General features: G+C 43.3%; 2 protein-coding genes across 3 annotated transcripts in view; both read right to left on the bottom strand.

Annotated features, from left to right (window-relative positions):
• Positions 1–1,444: 1,444 nt before the first annotated feature.
• Positions 1,445–11,105, bottom strand: Tbr1 (T-box brain transcription factor 1). Its single transcript, XM_021155893.2, has 6 exons — positions 10,157–11,105; positions 9,428–9,582; positions 8,798–8,919; positions 8,133–8,291; positions 7,025–7,086; positions 1,445–3,992 (listed from the first exon to the last, which is right to left on the bottom strand). The coding sequence occupies exons 1-6, from the start codon at positions 10,846–10,848 to the stop codon at positions 3,137–3,139; spliced, it is 2,046 nt and encodes a 681-aa protein (XP_021011552.1). The 5' UTR covers positions 10,849–11,105; the 3' UTR covers positions 1,445–3,136.
• A 4,035-nt stretch (positions 11,106–15,140) lies between these two features.
• The window catches only part of Psmd14 (proteasome 26S subunit, non-ATPase 14), a 90,638-nt gene continuing 80,889 nt past the window's right edge, over positions 15,141–24,889 (bottom strand). For both annotated transcript variants that reach the window (XM_021186006.2, XM_029470729.1), the window contains exons 11-12: positions 17,997–18,059; positions 15,141–15,535 (exon numbers count right to left, since the gene is read on the bottom strand). In XM_021186006.2, coding sequence (XP_021041665.1) covers positions 15,437–15,535; positions 17,997–18,059 — 162 coding nt within the window. In that variant the 3' untranslated portion in view covers positions 15,141–15,436. The remainder of the gene's footprint in view (positions 15,536–17,996; positions 18,060–24,889) is intronic.

Genomic DNA, 24,889 nt, shown 5'->3' with positions numbered 1-24,889 from the left:
ATGGGGCGGGGGGTGGAGGGGGCGCTCGCTCGGGGACGGCGCGCTCCCGCGAGCGGGCCTGGGGTCGGAGCGCGCGCTCGGCCAGCCCGCGGCCACGCGCCCTGGAGCGCTGACGCCCCCGCGAGCGCGCGCTCCTGCACGCGGCCCGGGGCAGCACGTGCTGCTGCTGCTGGGCCAGGCCAAGCGGGCGGGCGGGCGAGCGAGCGGACGGGCGGGCGGGCTCGGAGCACAGCCCCGGGCGGGTGCACGGTCACGGGAGTACACTGCTCACTCCTCTCCCTACTCACACACACACACACCATGTTTGGTGCCTTTTTTTCCCCCCGTCGTCTTTACTTCTTAGATGAGGAGAGGGGAAAGGAAAAACAAAGGAAAATATCAGTCATCATTTTTTTCCCCTCTCCATGGAACACAAGACTCCATGGAACGCCGTCTAGTGGCGGGATTGTCCAGGGAAGGCAAGTCGGTGTAATCTCCCCCTAGCCTTGTCATTTTAATTGCAATTTTGAAGCTTCTTTACATCTGTTGCACCACAATGGTGACACGGGACACTCTCTGGGTGCTGATGAGTTTGGTTCTGTCACCCCCAGGCCAACTGAGACTAAAGGAGAAGGTTGAACCATTTTCTTGTCCCTTTCAGGAATCACCCTCTCTTTGGAGACAAAAGTACAGAAGTCCCCTCTATGAGGTAAAGACAGACTTACAAACTTTCTCATGAAATTCCTCATTGCCATTTGCTATCAAGGGTGGGGACCTGACCTGGGTAAAACTGCAACTGCGGCGAGGATCCCCTTACAGAAGACACCAAGGCGGCGACTCCAGGCATCACCCTCAATCCCCAGCCCCTCTCAAAAGCAAATTTTTAATTCGGTTCTTTAACAACAACCTTTCCCTGTGTTGTTCTGTGGGTCTTTCTCCACCGCACCCGGAACAATGCCCTGAAACCTCCCTCTCTTGAGAGGAAGGCCCTTCCAAGTTTGCGTTTATAAAGATTCGCCAGTCACCTCCAAGACCTCTTGGTAAAACCAAAATTTTCAGCATATGCAGGCAACAGTTTGTCTCGACTTGTCTTATATTGCACCCTACTCTAACCTAATGCCTCACAAATTACTGTGTGAACTTTAAAGAAATCCTTGGCTCAGCTGCAGACTTTCCTTGTCCTGTCATTTCAGCTTCGGAGAGAATGAGTGCTGGGACAAAGACAGTTCATATATTTTCCTAGAAAAAGCATACAGCAGCAAAGAGAACTATACTCGTGGGGAATTAAATAACTGTAAATAAATAGGGAAAAAGTAATAGCTGATGGTACTATAAAAGAGCGGGGGTAGGAAGTGGCTACTGTCAGACTGCCCAGAGCTAGGAAGAGGGGCTAGTCTTGCTTAACCCCTAAAAGCCATAACCTATAATAATTCTTTGCAAACTGTAAACTGCTCTCAACACCATATTTAGCATTTTACCAGATTTATTTTACTTGTTATACACAGACGATACAAACGAGCAGAAAACAAAACGATTCTCAGTGGAGTGTATACTTGTATAAATTATTCAATTCACAGACAAAACAAAACAAATATAAAAATCACAACATTTGATTTACAGGAGAGCCAAAGTATACCCACGTTTAGACCCTGAATTCCTATTAGGACAAATCCCCCCATAGACTGGAATCTAGATTGAATATTGTGTATGATGCATATTTCACATTGATTTTAAAGTACAAAAAAGTATAAGTTTGCTACACAACATTAGAAATCCTACTAATCTATTTCCAGGGGGATTAATGCTCCTTATCAAATATAACAAGACTTGGGGGGGGAATCAGTCTTACTTGCAATAATGCTAGTGTTTTCCCAAGAAAGTCAAATTTCAGCTGTCTCTAAGTGGTGGGGAAATCGTTTTCAAACTAAAATGCAGTAAAATATACAACTCACACAATTCATCTTCACTAGACTACACTATAGTTACCAACAATTCAGTCATCTATATCATTAGTAGATTATTCATTACAAAGATTTACAGCATATAAAGGTGGAGTGGGGTCTGAAAAGATAGTCAGAAACAGTTTATCAGCATATTTGGCACCTGCACAGACCAGTAATGGATTTGGCACTTTGGGGAAAAACAAATAAGGCAAAATAATATTGCTGATGTGGGGCCATTCCATTTAGAAGGAAGGGAGAAACACATAGAACTCCAGTTAAGTCTGCCTGGCAGGCATCGTGTCACTTACTCGACTCGCCTAGGAACAGACAACTAGCTTTTACAGGTGTTCAGGTGGATTCTCCTTAGCTACGTTGTGTGCGTTGTGTGCATCGGGGCACACAGTGGTTACATCATGCAACGAACTGAGAAGTGAGAAAGCCACCACTATGAAGTGCTTCGTGTTTCCAGAGCCTCTTAGAATATCTTTAATAACTCACAAGAAAACAAAGGGGGTGGGAGAAGAGAAAGAATGAGAGGAGAAAAAGAAAAGGAGAAGAAAGGAAAGGGATAAAAAGTTCAGCGTGAACTGGTTTTGTGCCTTGACAATGAGAATAAAAACTAGCCATTCGTTACAATAAATTAACACTATATACAATCATTTCACAGGCTTTGTTCCACTAAAAGTATTAACATCCCTACCATCCATCCATCCATCCATCCATCCACTCGGGTATAAGAAAGGACGCGCTGGGTGGGTGCAGGTTCTAGAGTCAACATCCTATGGTTAAATAGGGAGGCCAAGACAAGGCGGGTCAGAATCGCTGCTGCCTGGCAGGATTGCCCAGGTCTCCTAAAGTTGAAGAGTTTCATTCCAAGAGAAAAGAGAGGGTGAGTGGGGCAAGGAGAGGGGGTTGGAAAAAAGACAGGGAGGATCATAACTTCACAGACGAAAAGTTGGAAAACCACAAGGTTTACAGCCAGGTTCAAGGTCGGTGCGCTAACTGCAGAGAAGGCTGTGCAGAGAGAAAGAAAGAAAAAAAAAAGAAGAGTTTTAAAATTATAGTGGGAGACCTGCACTTATCCCCGCAGACGGTCATCGAGGGTCAAGTGAAAGAGCGAGTGCGCTAGAACGGGCCTGGGAAGGAGGACGTGGGGCCGAGCTGGGGGGCCGGGGGCACGGGCGGGCGGGCGGGCGGGCGAGCGGGCTGGCGGCCTAGCTGTGCGAGTAGAAGCCATAGTAGCCGCCTATGTCCTTGGCGCAGTTCTTCTCGCAGTCCCGCTGGGCCAGCACCTCGCTCTTGAGCGGGGACGAGCTCTCAGACACCGGCGTGTCAGCCGGCGAGATCCGCCTCCGCTTGGCCTGCTCGTAAATCCCCGAGTCGCTCGAGTCGATGGATTTGATGGAGGAGGGCGTCTCGATCCAGCTGGAGTCGGACAGGTCCTTGGGCTTGGCGTCCTCGGCGGCGGGCGCCAGCGGCGAGCGCTCGGCCGCCAGGCCCTCGGCCTCCTCGCCCAGATAGGGGTTGGCGCCGGCCATGCGCGCAGCGGCCGCAGCGCTGTTGGGCCAGCAGGGGAGCACGGAGCCCGACTTGGCGCCGCAGTACTGCGGGGGGCTGCGCGCGCCCCAGCCGGAAGGGTCGGCGTAGTAGCCGAGCGGGCGGCCCGTGCAGCCCGCGGCCTGCAAGGGCAGCGCCTTCACGCCCGCGGCCGCGTATGACAGCAGCGTGGCCGCGTTGCCGGCGAAGTCCGTGGCCGTGTCGTAGGCCGAGGCCGCGAAGTCCAGCCGGTTGTTGGCCGGCGTGACGAACCAGCGCTGCGGCGACGGCGCGCCCGGGTCCTCGGCCTGCTGCGGGGACAGCAGCCCGTTGGTGTGCGGCACGCTGCGGTCGGTGCCCGGCCCGGGGCCTGCGCCGGCGCCCGGGTGGAAGCGGGCCTTGGCGTAGTTGCTCACGAACTGGTCTTGCAGGAAAGAGCCGGCCATGGCGTAGCGGGCGCCGGGCACGATCTGCGAGCGCGGAGAGTCGTTGGGCGACGGGGTCAAGCGGTCCATGTCGCAGCCCGTGTAGATCCTGGGGGGAGGGAGACAGAGAGAACCGAGGGATGGGCGCGGAGGTCCCTTTGGGGTCCTGGAGGGAAAGCCACCTCTAGTTTTTGCCCACCCGCACACCGTCTAGCTGTAGGTTGCCGCTTGCCATACAGTTTGCAGATGGCAGAAGGTCACACACCCGCAAGTTCCCTGGCCTGAACTGCACAGATACCAGTTCACCTCCTAGAACCTGAGCAGGACGAAAAATGAAGAGTGGAGGTCATCCGTTGTCCCCTGTTCCATCTAAATGCACCGGAACCAATTTGGGGCCTAAATCCACTTAGCCAGCAGTTGTGCTCACATGATGGCCGAGTTATCCAGGCACCAAGGTGCTATTTGCCCTTTGGGCCTTTCCTCACTGATAAATTTCTGAGTGAAATTTCTAAACAAGTGACCCACTCTCTCCACCCATTTAAGGCCTCCTGGGTCCATTGAGTTGTTCAGACAATTCCTCTTCTTTTTCTGGGTAGTTTAAGAAATCCCCAGAGGGGAAATCAGCATGAGGAGGTTGGGGGGGGACCGATATGTCCAGGTAATCTCTCAAAGGCTGACTTCCACTGGCCTTCAGAGCCTGGAGGATTGCTGCTGGAATACTTTTTGTCTTTCCCTTATGTAAGCCCTTTAACCCCCAACTCTACTAATGCAAGCAAACAAGAAACTACTACTTGGAAGAAAGAGTTCACTCGTTGATCAATAAAATTCTTTAGAAATCAGTGTACTTGCCTCTCATCTTTTCTCCTCAGCTTTTGGCCCATTACTAGAAGGAAAAGTGGAAGAGAACGACTCTCTGGAGAAACTCTTACAGTTATCGCCCTCCATCAGACAACCTACCACTCATAACAGCTAACCCTCACAGAGTTTAGCTGTGCCTGACTGTGCAGATAGAAATTATTTACATGAGCACAGATAGATTTATGTAGCTCACAGCAATCCTCTTGGGTGCTATGTATGACTCCACTTTCCTGATGAGGAAACCGAGGCAACGGAAAGTTTGAGAATTTGCCCGCTAATAAAGAGAGATTGTGTTTGGGGAAATTACTTTAGATAAAATAAATATTTATTAATGGGTCTAGGAGATCCCATTCGATTTGAAGTTGGATAAGTGTTTCCTCACACATACACACACATAGCTCTCTCTCTCTTTATTTAGCTCACACATAAGTGTTTGCATCTTTAGTCAACACTATTTGAAAGAGTGCTTCAGTATTATCAGATCTGAACCCCAAGGGGAGAAAACTCCCCAGGGTGTGGCCAAGCAACCTTCTAGAATTCTCTGAACTCTCACACCCTCCCACATTGCTCTCTGATCCAACAAGGCCCACATTACCAACCTTATGGAGGAAAGCGATTGCTAAATCTACTCCATTCTCTCTCATTCCCCCAAACCCAGGAATTAGTTTTATGCAGATGAGAAAGTTACATGGATCTAAGAAAGGAGGGGGCTCATCTAACAGAAGGTAGCCACGGGAAGAGGGGCAGATGAGAGTAGCTGTGTCTGCTCAGGTGCATTATGTACCCCCTTCTTCCCTCCCCCCCCAAAAAAAAACCTCTCCTGAAATATGAATTAAGTTTCAAATAAAAAAAAAAGTGGAGAGAGCTAGGAAGAGAAACGATTAACAAGGTACAAATATCTTCTCTGTTTACCACCACAATATTTGTTAAAAGAAAAAAGCAGTCTGAAAAAGATGGTTTAGATGTCCATCCAGGTCTTGAACCACTTGGGATTGCTGAATTGATTTGTGCAAAAATAAATGCTATGAACAGATGTTCTTAACAGAATTAAAAGCTCAAAATCTCTACAACTCTCTTCCACCATCTCTAGTGGTGTGGGCCACATTCTTCCCACTATCTTGGGCCCACCTCTCTCTTTGTATTTTAAGACCTGGAGTGGCAAAGTTTTATTCCAGAGAATCATATTCATGAGGCTGGGTTCCTTTGAACTGCTTTTGGGGGATGCTGAAGAAAGTTGGAACTAGGAGACATCACTGACTTTCTCAGTTGGACCTTTTCGGAATGGGCTGAAGGGCTGCCTGTCTCTTTCCTCATACATTTAACCTATTCCTAGTCAAAGACTTCAACACTTTAGCTTTGTCACAAAGCCAGAAAATGAAAGTTCATATTTTCCCTTTATGTTTTCTGGTCATAAGAAAGAAGGTGAATTGTGCAACCCACTTTACACTTTGCTGTATGACAGAGTATCTGAAAACTCTGAGGACTATGGTCCCTGAGTGAAAATCCCAGAACAAATCTAGAAAGCATTCAGTTTACACCTATTGCTGTCCCAGAGGACAGCCTTGCTCTGAAGAAGACATAGAGATAGGTACGGGGCAAGGCGGGAGGGGGGCGGCTGAAGAAGGGGAACCAACACATTTAATTAAACCACAGATACAAAAATTAAGCAAAGACATTTTTCTTCTGAAGCTTACAAATAAGAGGCACCCATGTCTCAGCGCTGCCCAGAGCCTGTGGTGGCTGGAAGTTAAGTTCTGCTCACAAACTTGCCTGGTGAAGGCACAATTTTATTCAGTCCATAGTAACTTCACAGGAAATGCTTTCACATAAAACTTAGAAATGGGTAAATAAAAGTCACAGATGCCAAGGAGACAGTAACAACTGCTGGAAGGAGCCACGTGCACTTTCAGGCAGAACTGCCCGGTTCAGACAGGCAATCTAAGCTGAGCATCTGCAGTTACACAGACAGCATGCACTGGGGGGACCAGGGCAGAGTCCCTAGCCAGCCAGCCAACATCAGAAGCCGCCAACACCAGAGACTGCCAACAACTTTGGAATTTGAAAGAAAGCTACAAATGAGTACAGGAAACTTTTAACCAAAATCACACAAATACCAAGCCACGAGGTCACCATAGAGGGAACCAACAAAATAAGGATGGGGAGATCTCCAATGATTTTCTCACGCAGTTTGACTTTCAAAATCCTTAAACACAACAATAGACCCTAGGCTAATGGCCAATTCAGCAGCTGAGAAAAAAAAGAAAAACATGTAAAAGTACTTACGTGTCATAGTTATCTCGAAACCCTTTTGCAAAGGGGTTATGATCTATTTTTAGTTGTGTAATCTGAAAAAGGAGAAGAAAGAGTGATTGTGGCCTCATCTTCTACACAAGAAGGTGTGTGTTTGATAATACATCATCTGCCATTTGGCAGGGGACTTGGGCCTACTGAGTCACTAAATAGCAAAGTTCGCTAACAAAAATTTAAGAGACTAGCAGGAAAAGAAAGTGATAAGGTATCGGGAACGTTATGAGAACCAGGTTTAAATTAATAATACCTAAAAGCATTTCAGTTAGCACTCCTGTGTGCTATAATTTGATTCAAATAGTCATTTTAAAAGCCCTTTAAAACTTTAACTCATTACTGTTTTCAAGAGTTTAACCAGGTATTTTCTTTTAAATGGGCTAATTCTGATTCTCAACTCCTCACCCCAAGCAAGCAAACAAACAAAAACTGTAAACTGCATCTTAAAATTAGGTTGATTTGAAATAATTATTTCATTTCTGATATTCTCATTTACATGACAAAACACAGAACTTTTATACCTCTAGAATCACAACCGCTACTAAAATCAACTTTTACAAATACTTCCAGAGTTCGAATGTTCGAAAACTGCATCCGTCCCTGTGATTTTACTTTCCTGGCCTCTGCACACTCATGTCTATGAAAGTGTCTGTATGTACGACTCTCTTTTCTGTTTTGAACTCTCCTTTTAGCCACCAGTTTCCGAGATTTTAGAAACACTTTATTTTAGATTTCATGGCTTGCTAATAGAATTCACAGGGTAGATCCTGAGAGGAAAAAACATTTTTGAAAGGAAGAAAACACACGCTTTAAACGTATTCTAGTTTGAGGACCAAACTAAAGCTTGAAAAGCACTGGTCCTGGAAATAGGTATGCAAAACACAGCTGGGGCGTCGGTATTTTGGAGCTGGAAGCAAGCAGGCAGAGCTTTCCCACCAGCTTGGTATCTGGAGGAAGGGCCTAGCAGGCCTCTACCCTAAACCTTGCTGTAGGGCCAGCTGTAGCCTAGGCTAGTCTGAACTGAGTGATGGAGGACTAAGGGATTTGGAGGTACCACTCGCCCATGCCCAGCCCCGAGCCTCCTTACATCCGTGTTCTGGTAGGCAGTGACAGCGATGAACTGAGTCTCCGGAAAAGTGAATGTCTGGACTCGGCCTGGCTGGCTGGTGTCCTCTGTGCCATCCTCATTCACTTCCACCACGTGCAGACGGGGCTGGTACTTGTGCAGGGACTGTAAAACCACCATCTGTCCGGCGAAGAGAAAGGAGAGCGCCTTTACCGCGCGCCTGTTCGCACCAGCCTCGGGGCTCGCTCTGGGTCGGGCTGAGCCAACTGGAGGCCGCTGCTCTAGACTAGCTGTGGGACTCATCTCCTGGCGACCGGGTGGCCGGGACACACTGGCCCGGGTACCTTTGGAAGCCAGGATCCTCTGGGCACTGGGGAAAACCAAGCTCGAATGCCAATGTTCTGTCCCTTTCCTCTAGTCCTCCTTAGACGAGGAACAAAGATTTTTCACAACCTACAAATCTCAACTGATTCCTTTCAAAATCAACCAGCATTTGCTTTTGGAAAGGCGAATCCCAGAATAAGGTCAGATATGAGGCAACTTTGTGGATTAAATATGTTTTGGGGAGGCAGAATTATGATTTTTGAAGTCTTCATTGATGGAAATAAATTCTACCGTGTTTTTGTGCTGCTGTAAACTGAAGAAGGGTGTGTGTCAGAGAGAGAGAGAGAGAGAGAGAGACTGACCTGCCCATTGTTGTTTGATGCTCCCTTGTTGTTGGTAAGTTTTAATTTTCCAAAAGAGATTTCTTGCCGCATCCAGTGAGCCCCAGTGTTGGGGGAATCCGGATGCATATAGACCCGGTTTCCTTAATAAAGAAATAGCTTGTTTACATATGCTGCTCTGGGCACTGCCCAGTCCCAACTCCTTAGCATATGAAACACACACACACACCTCATTCAACAATGAAACCCATTACCTGTTTTGGGGGGACATAATTTCTTCTCTTAACTGGGAATTATTAAAATAGCTTTACTGTCCAGTCCCAACTCTGTACCATATCACACACACACACACACACACACACACACACACGCACACACACACACTCACACACCCCTTCACAGAGAGGACCATTAGCTGGGCTTTTTTTTTTTTAAGCCGCGATTTCTTCCCATTAACTGGGAATGATTAAAATAGCTTTTGCATAATCCTCCCCTTTCTTGCCGCTCAGTCTGTCCCCTGTCCCTCTCTTCTTTAGGAAGTCATTGGCCGACCGTTTTTAAAAAGTCGCTCGAGCCAGTCCACAAAAGGCTTTAATTAATCATTCTCACCTAAATAAGTGTCAAGAAAACGTGTTAATTGGAAGGACTTGCCTTGCACATTGGTGTCCGCTTTGCCACAAGGAACCCATTTGCCTCCTTGAAACCTCCAGTGATTGGGATCCGCCAAAATCACATCCACAAAAATATTGTAATGAGCGGTGGGATCGAGACCAGAAATGTTAAAACTCAAAAAGGGAAACATGCGCCTGTTTAAATTAAGAAGAGAGAGAAAACAAGGGGGGAAAGGGAAAATAAATATTAAAGATTAAATGCAAGAAGCGGGGCGCCAGAAAGCTAAGCAAAACTTGTCCTTGCCGCGTGTCTGAACGAAATGTCTGCTGATCTAGAAAAGGGGGTAGTGGGAGAAGGGGAGACGTAGGGCCGAAGTCGGGAAGAGCAGCGAGCGCTCTGCAGTGGGGGACCAACAGGGATCAGTGCTCGGTGGAGAGCCGGTGGCGGCCTGCTTCTCCACCTGTCGGCTCGGGCCAGCTTTGATGAGTCGCTCTGAATGCCTAGGAGCGGCCGCGGCTCTCCGTCGTGCTCTAGCCACTGACTGGTTCTCCGACCGCATTTGCACAGCAGGCTCCCCGCCACCAACATCACGGTGGTTATTATCCCTTCCACACTCCCCTTTTCCAAAACCAGCCAACTCCAGAACGCACCCGAGCGCCTCTCCACTCCGCTCCCCGACCCCACATAGTCGCTGCCTGGCGGTCACAACTTGGGTGCGTTCGCCCAGGGTCACGCCTGGAACAGCGGCAGCCAAGAAAGTAGCATTACCTTCCCTGTTTAGTGATGATCATCTCCGTTTGATGCCGATGAAATTTCAGCCAAAGTGGCCTGTTGCACAGGTATACTTGCGCCTTGCCGGGCACCAACCCGGGCTGGGTGGAGGAGAACTGGTAGAAAGGGGCTCCTTGGTAGGAGTGGCTGTACTGCTGTGGGTAGGGGTAGCCGGCCGTGGGGTAGCCCTGCGGCGAAGAGTTGGACAGCAGGCTGTTGTAAGCTCCGTTGGTGATGACCGGGTGGTGGGCCATGTAGCGACTGGGGCTGCCGATGGAGAAGGCGGGATGCGCCGGTCCGTGCTGGCCGGGGTACGGGAACATGGCACTGGGAGCGGTGGCCGCAGACTGTGGCTGGCTGGACTGAGAGAGGAGGTAACGATCTGCAGCAGAGCCATCGAAACTGTGACGAAGCTCAGAGACCCCGTCCAAGACAGGAGAGAGTTTACTTCTCTGGACGTCCCCTGGTGAGTCCTTGGAGTCAGGAAAATTGTCTGTATCTGACTGATTCGTCATCCCCCTGGTAATTTTTTTCAAAGGTGAACTTCTCTCCAGGTTGTCAGTGGTCGAGATAATGGGATGATCATGCAAGACAAGCTCAGATCCGCCCGAATGTGGGTAGCTGCTGCTCACATTGAGAAATTTCTTGGAGAGCATGATAGAAGGAGAGAGGCAATGCTCCAGCTGCATAGCTCTAGAACCTGAACGCTGGCCCTCCCGTCCCTGGGTTTTAAAGTCCTGTTTATCATACACTAGGAATCCACAGACCCCTCACTAGACAGAAAGCACTTCAACCAGCAAATGCTTCTCAAAGGTTTGATTTACTTTTTTTTTTTTCCCTGGGAGAAGAGATTGGCCAATTGACACTATGCAGCAATCAGAAAAGGCTCACTTTTGATCTTGCTGCTTATGCAGCCGATGAAACGGCTCTTGCCATTGGTTAGCTGCTGACAGTAATTTAATTAGATAGACATTAATTAGGATAATCACCTGGCTCCTGGTCGCGACGATCATGGCAAATTGAAGGGGATGATTTTATTGTTGGCTTGGGGGGTGGGGAAAGTGTGTTGGTTTACGTGAGCTCTGTTATGTCACCTTTAAGCTTTGTGACCACTGCTTCAGGAAGATTCAAAGATGTGCAATTTACTAAACAGTTCCTTACCCCCCCCCCCTTCTCTCTTTAGAGAGGAGGGGCGGAGGAGGGAATTCGATGATGCTAGGAGACTTTTCGGATCTGAATGAGCCAAATATTCAGTTGAATGTAACGATTTCAAGTGCAAAGTATACAAAGCGCGAGCCGGTGGCCTCTTCTCGCCCTGTAAAACTTCCAGAGTCTGTCTTTTCCAGTTAATACACAGAAGCACACACACCTGAGCCTGTGCTTTGTTGAGTCGGTATTGCGTGTCCTTGACACCCCCTCCCCCACCTTTAAACTACAGGACTAAATAAATAAATAAATAAAATAAACAAACCTCCGCCGCTGAAAGCCACAGCGTTAAGAGAGAAGAGGAGGCAAAACAGCTAACCCACCCAGCAACCCACCTCGGGAAGGTTCGGTTTCCGGCAGGGGTACAGAAACAGTGACAATCTATGATCTCCTTTTTAAGTTTTGAAATAATCATAAGCCGTCGCGCTGAAGTGCTTTAATGTATTTGCAGTCATGTTTACTGGGTCGTTACTAAATATTTTATCAGCCAACTTGGTTGCAGATCATCTGAAGAGCAGCTAGCTGGGGGCGGGCGCCATGTATCCTTTGAGCCCCACCGCACTTCCTCCTTTCCGAGGCACTGGCTTGGTGACAGATTCATAAGCCTCGCCAGGAAAAAGAGAGGGCTGAGTCCCCAGTGCAAATGGGTTCTCTAGAATCGTTGATCTGGGGAGACAGAGTGGAAGCGGTGTCAATGCGATGATCTTACTGGTGTGGTGGTGGTGTGTGTGTATGTGTGTGTGTGTAATGTTTACATAATCCAGAGGGAGAGAAAAAGAACCTATGCCAGTAATTTTTAAAAGAGGATTAGCGAAAAGAATCGATGTAAAGAGATTTTGGCACAAGTAACACGAGGCCCCAAGCAACTCTGAGGTATAGAGAGAAAAGATCTAGTATCTGCTTCACAGGAGGCTAGCCGTCGGCCTCGAGCCAAGAGAGCCTGAGATCTATAAACCCAGAGCTCATGCTTGTGTCCAGGCATGGCCAACCCTGAAGGCAAGAGGTGCAGAAAAGCAGAGACAACCCCGGGCGTAGCTCAGCTCGGCCGCCAGCGAGGTGGTCGAGAGGCGGCGAGCTCAGGGGGACTAAGAGAGTGCCAGGCGACCTGTCTGGCTCAGGACCGAGAGGCTCACACTCCACCCATGCCTCAGGCAGGCGGGGTCTGGGAATCTATCTCCTCCAGATGGTGCCTCTGCCTTCAAGCCTTCAGTCTGAGTAGCCCCGCCAGTGCAGCAGAGTTCAAAGCTGGGTGAAACTTGGGTATGGTCAGAAAAGAGTTAACAGATTCAAGATATGCTGGAGTTTGGTCTGCAGCAGCCAGCACTGAGCACAGACTGCACCACCTCCCTCAGAGGCTGGGCCCTGTGGCTGCAGAGGGTACCAGCTGCAGCCTCCCACAGGGCACAGGAGCAGGACCTGGCACTGGTGGCCATAGGCCAGACAGGTTGATGATCAGATGTCTCAGAATCAAGTAGAAGCAATTTTCTGGGAGAAAAATAATGTTAGACCCGGTTTCCCTTTGAAAGCAAATCTCATTCCTATCCAGCTGGATTTTAGCCTTTGAGGCAGCATTGGAGCACCGAGGTTGTTGGTGGTGGGGTGAATATGTGTGATGGCATTTGATGTTCCCCTCAATCTTTGCTGCTACTTTTGTCCCATTTTACCTGGTTGTGTCCTCTGCGCATAACATTGGCTCCTGTCACCAAGTGCCTCTCCTCACCCTCCTGCTTCTCACCTCATCTTGCCCCTTGAACAGGACACAAAGCCTCAAGTACATATATGAAGGTGACAGACCACCTGAGGTTTGGAAGCCTTTTGCTATCCTGGACACTCAGATCTGGCTTCTTAAAAACGCAAGGAATAGAAAACTGCCCATCTAAGTGTAAGGAGGGTAGAAAAGGAATGCACATTTCTTGGTTTTTAAATTTGGAGGTGAATAAGCACTGTGACCCATTTTCAATAATCAGCCCCAAAACCTAGTGGTTCCTCACATACAGGCTTTGCCTTGAAATTGGTGTATATTCACAAGGAAAATGAGGACTCTACCAACTTCGTGTTAAGCTTAGGTTTAGGGAGGGACTTGGACTGTGTATAAGAGCTTCCAGGGAGATCATTTGAATAGTGTGTAGTTACATCTGCAGCTTCAACTCCTCACTGCTTGTGCTTCATATCAGGCTGCTGATAAAGTGGTTACTAGATCAAGGTGTTCATTGAGTGTCTATTAGAACAACCTGATTTTGATTACTTAAAAATATAAAAACAGACAAATGATTTTTAGTATGAGGGATTATGTCAAGGTTCTGAAGCTGATACTATTTCCAACATGAAGCAGACAGGAGGGCAGGTGGTAGTACCAGAGAATCAAGGAAGCCCACAGGTTAAGAGCAAGCAAGCCAGGTGCAAGGCAAGCCCTGATAGCCACAAAATCTAACTTAGCCTGAGTACTGAGCGCAGGCCTAGAAATACTTACATCTCTCTCTTTTAAAAGGACATACTCAATTTAAAACACACCACACACACATACACACAAAATCTAGTTCTAAATAATCCTCCAATATCTGTGAAAGTTGTCATTAATTATAAACGGTGAAAACCCTGTATTTAAAAAGAAAGGACAGGAGGGAGGGAGGGAGGGAGGGAGGGAGGAAGGAGAGGGAGGAAGGAAAAAAGGTTCCCATAAGTGTGAAATAGTCCAAAGGGAACATTCGACCCTCTACTTTTTCTTTAGTTTTAAAAGATCACGTGCAATCCTGACAACTTAATGTGCAGTTAACAAGACACGTATCACTACAGTTAAGACAGGACAAGCAGGAAGTGCCCACAGCATCTCATTCAACCAGAAAAAGGGAAAAAAAAAATCCATTGAAACACATTGGAAACGTAAACAATTCTACCTCCAATTTCTGACAATGTCATCAGATGGTTAAGTGCATAGATGGAGTTGTTTATTAGGACTGTATCTGGTGTACGATGGCACTCATGGAATCCTAGTAGGTGAAATCCAAAGTTACCCAAAATAATCCTCCTTTAACAAAGAATCAGAAATACTTTGGCCATATGTTTACAAGGACACAACCCAGAATTAAATATTTGTCTCCATACTGTTAGATACTGCTTGGAGTGCTCAGTAAGTTGTTTCTGAATAGTATTAACAAGGAGGGTAGGGTTATCTGTTTACTTGAGAAGCTATGGTAACTGCTAATTATCAGTACTATGGTATCAACCACTGAGTACTTCAAACTTAATTCAGGAAAGAAAACGAAATTACTGTTTCTAAACTCATGGTATTCAATTTACTAGGCCTTTTCCTCCCCATTTACCTTTGAAGGAAACATATACCTTCTACCACTGAGTTACATGAAAATCTAGTGGTCTTTCCAGCAATCAACTTCTAGACAGCTTCATAGAATATACTATACTAGAAACTGTTCATAGAATATACTCTTCATTTGTGATAGTTTAAAATAAAATTGCCTATCTTTCAAATGTAGTTTTCTGAAATCCTGAAAGTGTAATGTTAAGATATGAATATATAATGTTGGATTGAGAGAAAGGCTTAAAAAAAAAATCAGCATTTTATCTGGGTTACTCACTAATGAGGAAGCCACTCACTAATGGCAATCATTAATTTGTGAAGTTTTGTTATCACAGTGATGTGTTATGTGTTATTAGATTTCAAAACGCAAAGAGAAACATAGCTTTGTGTGAGATCTCCAAAGCGCTGTCAATGTTACGCTGTCACTTCCACCCAGTGCCAAAAAGACCTCGGGAGACATGGATTGTAAATGTATTTTATTTTGTAAGCAACAATCAAAATATATTTGTGCTACTGATTTTTTTCAAATAGTAAATGGGATCTTAACAAAATTTGTTCACTTTGATGTATTCCTGAACAACTTTGGAATCTGCAAAACCCGGACAAAATAAACAGAAGCGAGTGCACAACTGAGATGGGAGGTGGCACAGGTGTCTCACACGTCACCAGATCACCTTCAGTTCCCTTAACTGTGAGCATTGGGAACAAAGAAGGACGATACACTCAGAGCGCCACTGACAGCTCTCTACGTCGCTTTATTTAAATACAACGGTATCCAACATTGCTGCCAAACACTGGACAATATTTGAAGTCATAAGCACATCCACATGTTCTTCCAAATGACGTTTGGGATCCTAAAAGGAAAAATAAAAATGTAAAAGAAGAAAAAGAAAAGATATTTTCAAGAGCAGATTAAATTAGTAATGAAGCCTAAATTTACACATACTTTATCATTCAGTTTTTCCAGCACATTGTTACATTCTTGTGGTTTCTAAATTTGCTAAGCTAGAAAAAAAATTACCCACTGAAAGTCTGACCTGCAGTCCATGCTAGCTACAGGCCTGTAGCACAGGTTTTCATAAAGGGGAACAGGTGAGACTCATCCTGATTGTAAGAAGTCACATTTATGCATAGATGGTAAGAATATTCTGTCATCATTATATTTTAATGTCTGATGATGCTTTATTTAAGGCATAATAATAATAAGGTAATAATATGAATTCTTACTTTTATCTTTGTAAAAATAAATATAAATTCCATATAACCTTATTATTTCAAGAAAATGATTTAAAAATATTCTTGGATCAAAAGTCATGTAAATGAAAACTTTTAAAGTATAATTGGACTAATTCTAAAATGTTAAGAATGCTTCATTCAGCTCTTCTAGAAAACTGTATAAGTGAAACTTACACAGGCACAACTCTTAAACCTGATCAAATCCATTTTAAATAAGACAGGTTAAAAATCGAACTTAAAATTGCATTATAATAATAAATTAAAATGTTTACTTAAGTTTAAGGACAAATCAGGTATTTCATCTAAATTCAAAAGTTTAAAAGATAAATATATGGAATCAGAAACTATTTTAAAGCATTATTTTCTTACATGTGTTTAAAATAACTAAGATCCGTAACTTTACGAAGTCTTCTTCCCTGGATTATGTCTTGGGTCTGCTTTTCTTATCCATAATTTCAACACACCAGTTTCTTACAACACATTCTACAAGCAATTCCCAGCGACTAGACTACGTTACTATTATCTAGAAATTAAATCTTAACACATTCCAGGAGAAGGTCCTAAGAAAGACCAAGAAAAGCAGGCCAGTGAGCTATTTCCCCCATGTAAAATGGGCTCAGTGGTCCTGTGAGTCCAGCATCTGGTAAACAAAGGCAAGATGATCTCTCTGAGCTTTATCTCTTTTGTTTGTTTGAGACAGGTGTGTTTGTGTGTGTGTGTGTAATAGCCTTGGCTATCTTGGAACTCACTAGGTAGACCAGAATGGCCTCAGAGATCCAACTGCCTCTGTCTCCCGAGTGCTGGGATTAAAGGCTTGCCCAGTGCTGCCTAGCAATTCTGATTTTTAAACCAGATCAAATTATATATTTTCGGTTTCAATTTTAACTGAGTCCTTTTATTTTCCTGTGGGCTGTTAAAGAAGACAGACATTACTAGAAACCACAGCTCCAGAGAGTAATTTATTTAGTGAGTTCTAGAAAGGGTAAGGCTCCAAACTGATAATCTAACATATTAGATGAAAATAAGTAGTTGAAAATGAAAACAAGACTAATATCACACAGACTGGAAAATAAGATGAACTATTTTATTTTGTTTTGAGGGCACTCATTTTTAAACTGTAATACTCAGAATGTACTCATTCTTTATAATATACAATAGAGAGAGACCTTTGCCCTACTACTCTGTGGGATTAATTGGATTTACAGTGAATTGGTAACTCATTTATCAGTTATCTACATTACTTCTTGTGGCAGCTGGGTGATTCTTAGAGATTTCCCATCCAAGAATGGTCCTGGCCCAAACCTACACAGCGTGTGAGATGTGATGGGATCAGAGCATATGGTAGGATGGCTGAAAGCAAAGACAGCTTAGTGTCTTGCATCTGAAATATCAAGATTCTGCCAACATCAGCAATATGATAACCATGTTCCATGAAATGGGGAAAAATGTAATCAACATTCTTTAGAAAAACAGTCTAATTAATCTGTAGATTCTCTTAATTGCTGGGTATGTGCCCCCATCCTCTGATAACCAGGCTTAAATATATATTTCTTCTTAGAAGAGCAAAAGAATCACTATTTAAATTCTTTCCCACAGTGCAGTCAATAGAATTCTAAACTTTCTCAGGGAATCAGCTACACAGTAACAAAAATATACCTATAAAATATGGCTACATGAAGAAACTCTGCAGGAGTACTACCGCCTGCCTAGTGAAACATGCAGTTATTAAATAAAAAAGAAAATGGTTATTAAATAAAAATAAATAAATCTTCCACATCCTTATTATTTTATCCCAACTATAGTAAAATTAGATCTGGCCCGAGGTCCCTTTAACTTGTTTGTAGTATACTGTTTTCACTGAGGACATTCCGTCATAGGTAGAGAGTCATGATTTATTCTCTACAAGCAGCAAAGAGAATTTGACATCAAGTAAAATATAGTAGCCATTAAAGTTTAGTATGTTCAAATAACAGAAGAAATGTAATATAAACAAACAAGAAAGAATTATGATCCCTAAAATAGTTCTATAGTTACAAGAGCATGTCAGCACGAGACTGTCTAACCCATTAGTCTCCTCACCTGCTTGCCAACGTTCTTTATTGCCAGCTGTTCAGGTGTCATCTTATCTTCTTCTTCCACAGCCTGTGTATGAACACAAAGGACAGAGTTTCAAATTCTGAATTTACTTTTCCCACTGAAGAATAATCACCAAAGCAAGGTGACCATAATTTTCATTCAGAACACTTTTTATTCAAACAATTTGTTGGAAAAGTAATTTTGCTTCAATCAAGAGCAATCTTCAGGGTAATGAAAACTATTTATCACCACCATTTAGAAACACTTAAACAATAGCAGAAAATAAGCACTGGCTCACTACATGGCACTGAGAGATGAGGAGATGGGAGCACAAGGAATCCTTCTTTGCCTAATTCCCTCTCTTCCTTCCCACCTCCCAACAGCTTCCTTCTCCAAGTTCCCATTTCTCCTTCATGTCTGTAGTCTGTGTCTATCTAGTAGCTACTTAATATCATTAAGGACCAAAAAGGGCTGCTGAGTTTTGATCTAATACATACATTATAAGTTAATCTCAACACATCTTTAAATCTCTACAATATACATTTAGAAAAAAAATCGCAATTCCACATGAAGTAATCATAAAGAGTTTCAAGTTTTTAGCATTAAGTTAATTACATAAATTAAAAACCAAATCAAAAGAATATGAAAACCATTTCTACTACTTTAGAGTTATCCACAAATTCTTATGTCTAGTCCAAGCTCTCTCATAAAACTCCACAACAATGAGAACAATTAGGCCTGAATGGTAGCAGTACACCCTCAATAACCACAGAGCTCTTCACGAAGCATCCTAACCTAAAAAGTCTGCATGTGAACAGTGCCGGTATATTACAGCCTCGAGACAGAACCTGTATTTGGTGAATTTGTGGTCTACAATTTATTCATGGCATCTGATAAACAGAAGATGAGGAAAACTTAGTGATCGCCAACCTCAAAAAATGCTACCACAGCATTAGCACAAAGATGGTTTAAATGGGGGTAAATCCCACTGAGGATTCGATTTGGACACTCTAAACTTAATAATCTCACAGCTGCCAAATGTCTTCATGTGTGAACAATGAACATGTAGGAAATGCAGTCATCAGACATTTCCCATAAACTGGGAAGTTTGGCTGTATTTCACACCTTCTTAATAGTTTTGTAAACAGAGAACTTGAAAATGAGCAAAGATGGCAAGTGTCTAATTTTATAAATGGACAAACTATCTAGAGAATTTTCGCCAGTAGAACCTGCCTAAAGAGAAAAGATGGTGAATATCTCTTGTGTCTGCTGATTACTGGAGGGTGCTTATTTGTAACATATTAGGAATTACACTCAAACCTGAAAGCAGGAAAAATAAAACTCACCAACACTCCAACTAGAATTCCCCAGACAGAGAATATGTTCATTTTTGAAGTCAGATGTCACTCTATTAGTCTGCTAGTTATGGAAGTATTTTCTAACGAGGAAATGGCTTTCCCACTTTTCAATGTCTTACAAAAATAGAAGCACCAAAAGGCAATATAGTTTATCTTTCTAAATTACTTTCACAATTGTGACACTCTATTTTGCTGACTTGAAAACATGTTAGATGAATGGAACAATTCTCCTAAGTGTGTACTCCATACCCATTCAGTGTTAGCTGTTCTACACACACAGTGACAACAGTACTTACTACAGTACTGGAAGGAAGCAAGAGGTTCGGAATTTGGCTCAAAATACCAATCTACATATAAATAATCATTAGAGAGTATTTTGGATCAAATGCAAGAATCAGAGAGAGCAGATACACAAAGATGAAAGTCAAAAGCACCTAAAGCTTTTTAATATTGCTTGAAAGGATAAAGAGGATATAAAAAGCACTGATAAAATTTAAAAATCTTGTTCAACATTTAACCACTTTACCAATTAGTTTTTCTATTCCCAATAATTAAAAGAGAGTTCACAAACTCTTTGAGAAGTGCAGATGGTAAAAAGTACTCCCAGCCATGGATGCCATCTGGGAGATGAGGAGCAGCTGTAGATTTAGGCATACACTAAGGTTGCAACCCCCCATGACAGAAGACGTAAGCACATCATTTCCAGTGTAGACAGACCAGGTCATGGCATCCAAGACCGCTGTACTTTCTCCTACCTGAGTTCCCTATATCTCATCTCCTATCTGGGCAAGACCAGTCTTTCTTCACTCACAGTGCTAATCTGGCTAGTCCCCAGGAAAAATTAAGAACTGGTAGCAGCAGTAACAAATGAAATTCAGGCACAGGCAGTGTCCTCACTAGGGAACTTCTGTGTTTATGGCAACTTCTGTGATTTGGCTTCAAAATTTGCTTTTGCATCCGTGCTCCTCGGTTTACTCAACCAACAAAAAAGCACTGAAAATGTTTGTGGCTATTCACACTAGAAACGTTTCTAACAGTTTATCAACAAAGACCCCCAGATGGCTATCCCATCACGCACGGTCTGCACAGTTCTAAGAAATTCTTGGAGTTTGGTCTGTTATGTGATCATAATCCCCTCAAATGTACCCTCTATAAAGAGACTTTTATAAATACTTTAACATCATTCTCTTTTTTTTCTACCAATGATCAAATTTTCAAATGAACAATATCTCAAATGTCATCATTATCTATCTTTTACCATAGTCTGAACCCTTGCCATGTCACAAGCATTCAGATATCCAGAGAGCAACTCTAGTTTTCTGAACACCTGTACAATGAATTACCCCAGCGCCTGCTTTCTCTCCCATCCCTTACGATGTCTTCTTCTACATATTACCTCTGAATAGCCCTTTGGCTGCTCTTTGTTCCTTATTGACATTCTTGTTCTTTCCACAACCTGCTAAGATCCCACTTAAGTGCATGCTTTCCAACATCCCCAGTAGAGCATGTATCCTACTGAGACAAAGGACAAAGCGCTGCTTGAAGAGCAGGCACGGTTCTCACCAGGAGCAACCTCTGTGTAGCTGCTAAGTGGTTACCTGTGTTGTGATTTTTAAATTTATTTTTCATAGCAAATAGAACAAAAACAACACTATGGGTTACAGAAGCAGAAAGTCTAAATAAATACTTTTTTTTACAAAGTATATTTTGGAAAGCAAAATGAACAAACATGAAGCAATTTGCAAAACTTTCTAAGGAAGAGACTTGACTATAAAGAACAACAAAACTTTTGACTACAGTCACAACTAGATAGCAGTGCATGTATGCATGCATGTATGTATGTATGTATGTATGTATGTATTATGTGTGTGTATGTATGTATGTTTGTATGTATGTATGTATTATGTGTGTGTGTATGTATGTTTTTGAGACAGGGTCTTGCTGTCCTACAACTCACTATGTAGACTGGGCTATCCTTAAATTCATAGAAACCCACCCACCCCTGCCTTTCCTGGGATTAAAGGCATGCGCTACCATATCCAGTAGCATTTATGTTTTTACAAATATTGCTTTATTGAACTCTTAAAATACCTTGACCAAACATCAATCAACATTTTGCATATAAATTGGACACTAGTTCCCTGGTGAATTTACATTATCTTTACCAAGGAATTCTCAAGCCTGTCTCTCAAGGAGCTCACACTTGGGCTTTACTTGTGTAAATTACTGTGTAGTAGGAAGCAAAGCACAGCAAAACAAAAGGTATCATGAAAGGACAGGTATGCAGTGGTAAGTAAAGATTAAGGGAAGGTCAATGACCAGGTGGCAGCATCGGACGAGGAGCCAGCCAGCAGCAATGCTGACACTAGGCGAGCAGAAGCTTAGCAGCAGGGAAGGTGCCCTCAGAGGGAGGGCACGGCGGTTCCTTAGATTTTGGTGGCACTTCACAATAATATTAGCTAATGAGAGTTACTTCTGATAATTTGTTGTTTAATACATTCATAATTATTGGAGGAAAACACAAGTATGCTATTCATTCAAAAAATTTACTGAGTATCCACTGCTTAGGCTAGAAAGAGAATGAGATGTGATAGCTCAACTCAGAGAGCTTAATAGCATAAAAAATTAAAAAAATAAAAAAAGGAACATATCCATAATCCCAACACCGGGAGGGAAAGGAGGGGAAACAGACGGGAGCCTAGTGTGGGGCTACATAGCTCGATCCTATCTCAGAAGGAAAGGAGGTTTGCTGAAAAGGTATGGCTTTTTCAGATGGCCAGAAAACAACAATAATGTAAGTCAGGCCAACCATCTAGTATTGAGACAAATAGATTATAGAGAGGCAAGCAAGAGCCAGTTCAGGTCTGACCTTCAGTAAACGGCACAGATTCTAATTTCAAATGCTTTTAAAAGGAAAGGCGTGGAATCTGGAGGGAAGCCTCAGCAGTTAAGGGTACAGGTTGCTCTTCCAGGAGACCTGGGTTTGGTTCCCAGCAACTACATGGTAGCTCACAACCATCGATAACTCTATTTCCAGGGAAATTTGATGCTCTCTTCTGGCTCCATGGGCTCCAGACATACACAAGGTATATACACGTGCCAGTAAGATACACACACATTTCAAAAAACAGCAAAGCAGTGACATGAACCAATTTATATCTTAAAAAAATAAGGGAAATTTTACTCAACACAAAATTAGCTACTTAAAAGTAGAAAACATTTTGTATATTTGTTACACTATTCAACTATCATCCATCTCCTAACCCATTACACTATCCCAAAGATAAGCCTACAGGCTGCTACTTCCTGCATGCTGCTCTCACCCGAGTCCCTGGTAACCAGGAGTGCACCTGTCTGTGGCACAGAACACCTCAGACAAGCATCATACAACACAGTCTTTGGAACCAGATTCATTTACCATGCCTTAGAGGTTCATCTACACTGTAGCATGAATCAATCAATCAATCCTTTATTTTTGATGCAGCCAAGTAATAGTTCATTATTTATGTCGCAATGTATTTAACCATTCATCTGCTGATAGACACTGACTAATGTCTACCTTTTACTACTGTGAATAGCGGCAGATGGCCATTTGTGTACAATTTCTGTTTGAATCCATGTCTTGCTTCTTTTGTGTATAATTTATAAGTGAATAATTATTAGGCCATGAAGTTACATAGATTTTTTTAACTTTGTGAAGATTGCTGAACTGTTTTCTACACCAGTTACCTATAGTAAGAATTCTGAAAAATTGGTTTCTTTTTAAAAACCACAGAAATATTGTAAGAATATGGTTTTATTTAATCCCAGGTGTGGGGGTAGGGACTGACTGCAGCGGCTGACTCTGATCTGCCTCAGGCTCTACCAGAGGCGTGATCGCATCAGCTGCAGGTATTTGTGATCATGCAACATTTGGATTCTGGGAACTTTTCAAAGGGTATAGAAAAGCTAGGGTATCAAGAGACAGACGTGGGTGGCTGTTGGTCATTCAGTGGGTTGGGTGTGCTTTATTATAGTCATGCTCAGAGAAGAAACAAAGAAGACAGAAAGGAGATGATGAGGCCAGCTACAGTTGCCCTGTTTTTCAGTAGTAGTAGTAGTCAGGTTCCAGTTCCTTTAGATCCTCAGTAACAGGTTTCTCATCATCTTGGCTGAGGGAAGTCATGTGTCACTATGGGTGGTTTTGGTGGCCCATTCCCTGGATATCCTGGAACTCTCTTCGTATAGGGAAGATCTTATAAGAGTTGCTTTGCCCTGCCTCCTAGAAATCAACATTACAAACCAGTCCCCTGTCCCTGGCTTCTCACTGTGGCTGGGATGTGCATCTCTCTAATGACTAAGGCTGATGCTCCTGTGCTTGCTGCCATTTGGAGAAATGACTATTCAAGTCATTGCTGACTTTTGAGCTGCCTTGTATTATTGTTAAAAGAATTTTTTGTTTTAGAAATTGGTCTCAGCAAGTATACTTTACCAATATCTATTCATTTTATAGATTGATCACTACAGACTGATTCTATACACATAGTATAGACTGATCTTGGCCTTTTAGTTAAGATCACACATAGCACTCATCATGTTGTTCTCTTTCTATTTTTCTCTGGTTACACAACCATGTTGATAATGGAAAGACCATGTGGCTCTGTGAGAACTAGATTTAAGTGGGAGGGACTAGAAAAACATGAAGACTAACTGGGAACTAAGGCAGTGATAGTGGAAATATAAAAAAGCAAAATAATAAGGATTGATTTGAATAGCTGAATGGACTGTTGATTAGTTGGTGTCAAAAAAAATGTGTTTCTTAACTAATGTTTCTTAACTAAGGAACATTAGTGAGGCTGAAGAGAAGGCTCAGTGGTTAAGAGCACTTGTGACTTTTACAGAGGACTCAGGTTCAATTCTCAGCATCCACAAGCTGCTCTTAACCCTTCATTAACTTCAGTTCCAAAGAATCTAACTTCCTTGTTTATACTCACTCCATCAGCATCAGGAATGCACATGGTACATAAACAACATGTAAAAAAGAGAGGAAAAGCAACAAAACCAAAACAAAAAACAAAACAAACAAACAAAAACACCTATACATAGAAAATAAAAAATAAATAAATCTTACAAAAATAAAAAAAGAAGCATGGCATTAGAAAGTCAGTAAGATGGCTCAGCAGGTAAGGCACTGCCAAACCTGACAACCTAAGTTTAATCCCCAACCCTACGCGCTGCCCTCTGAGTCCCACAACTCTGTCACAGAACACATGCATCCATAACCCACCTATAAACAAATGTCATTTAATTTTTAAAACAGAATGACCTTGGCCTTTTAGCTAAGATCACACATAGCACTCATTATGTTGTTCTCTTTCTGTTTTGCTCTGGCTACACAACCATGTTGATTATGGAAAGACCGTTATTTCAGGTGTGCACATGCCAGCGATTCCACACGTCATTCATAGAGATATGGAAATGTTTCTGTGACCACCTGTTTCTAGTCACAGAAGAGATAAGCAATGAAAATCTGACTCCAGCAAAGTCCTATCTAGGATT

The sequence above is a fragment of the Mus caroli genome, chromosome 2, assembly GCF_900094665.2.
Source record: "Mus caroli chromosome 2, CAROLI_EIJ_v1.1, whole genome shotgun sequence".
Taxonomy (NCBI): Eukaryota; Metazoa; Chordata; class Mammalia; order Rodentia; family Muridae; genus Mus; species Mus caroli.
The sequence above is the reverse complement of the archived record's forward strand: the minus strand, read 5'-3'. Positions and strand labels throughout refer to the sequence as shown.

Coding starts and splice junctions, on each gene's coding strand:
- Tbr1 (XM_021155893.2), bottom strand. CDS start 10,848: ATGCAGCTGGAGCATTGCCTCTCTCCTTCTATCATGCTCTCCAAGAAA. Junction 7,087..8,132: donor CTGCCTACCAGAACACGGAT/GTAAGGAGGCTC, acceptor CTCCTTTTTCAG/ATTACACAACTAAAAATAGA. Junction 3,993..7,024: donor TTTCGAGATAACTATGACAC/GTAAGTACTTTT, acceptor CCCTCCCCCCAG/GATCTACACGGGCTGCGACA.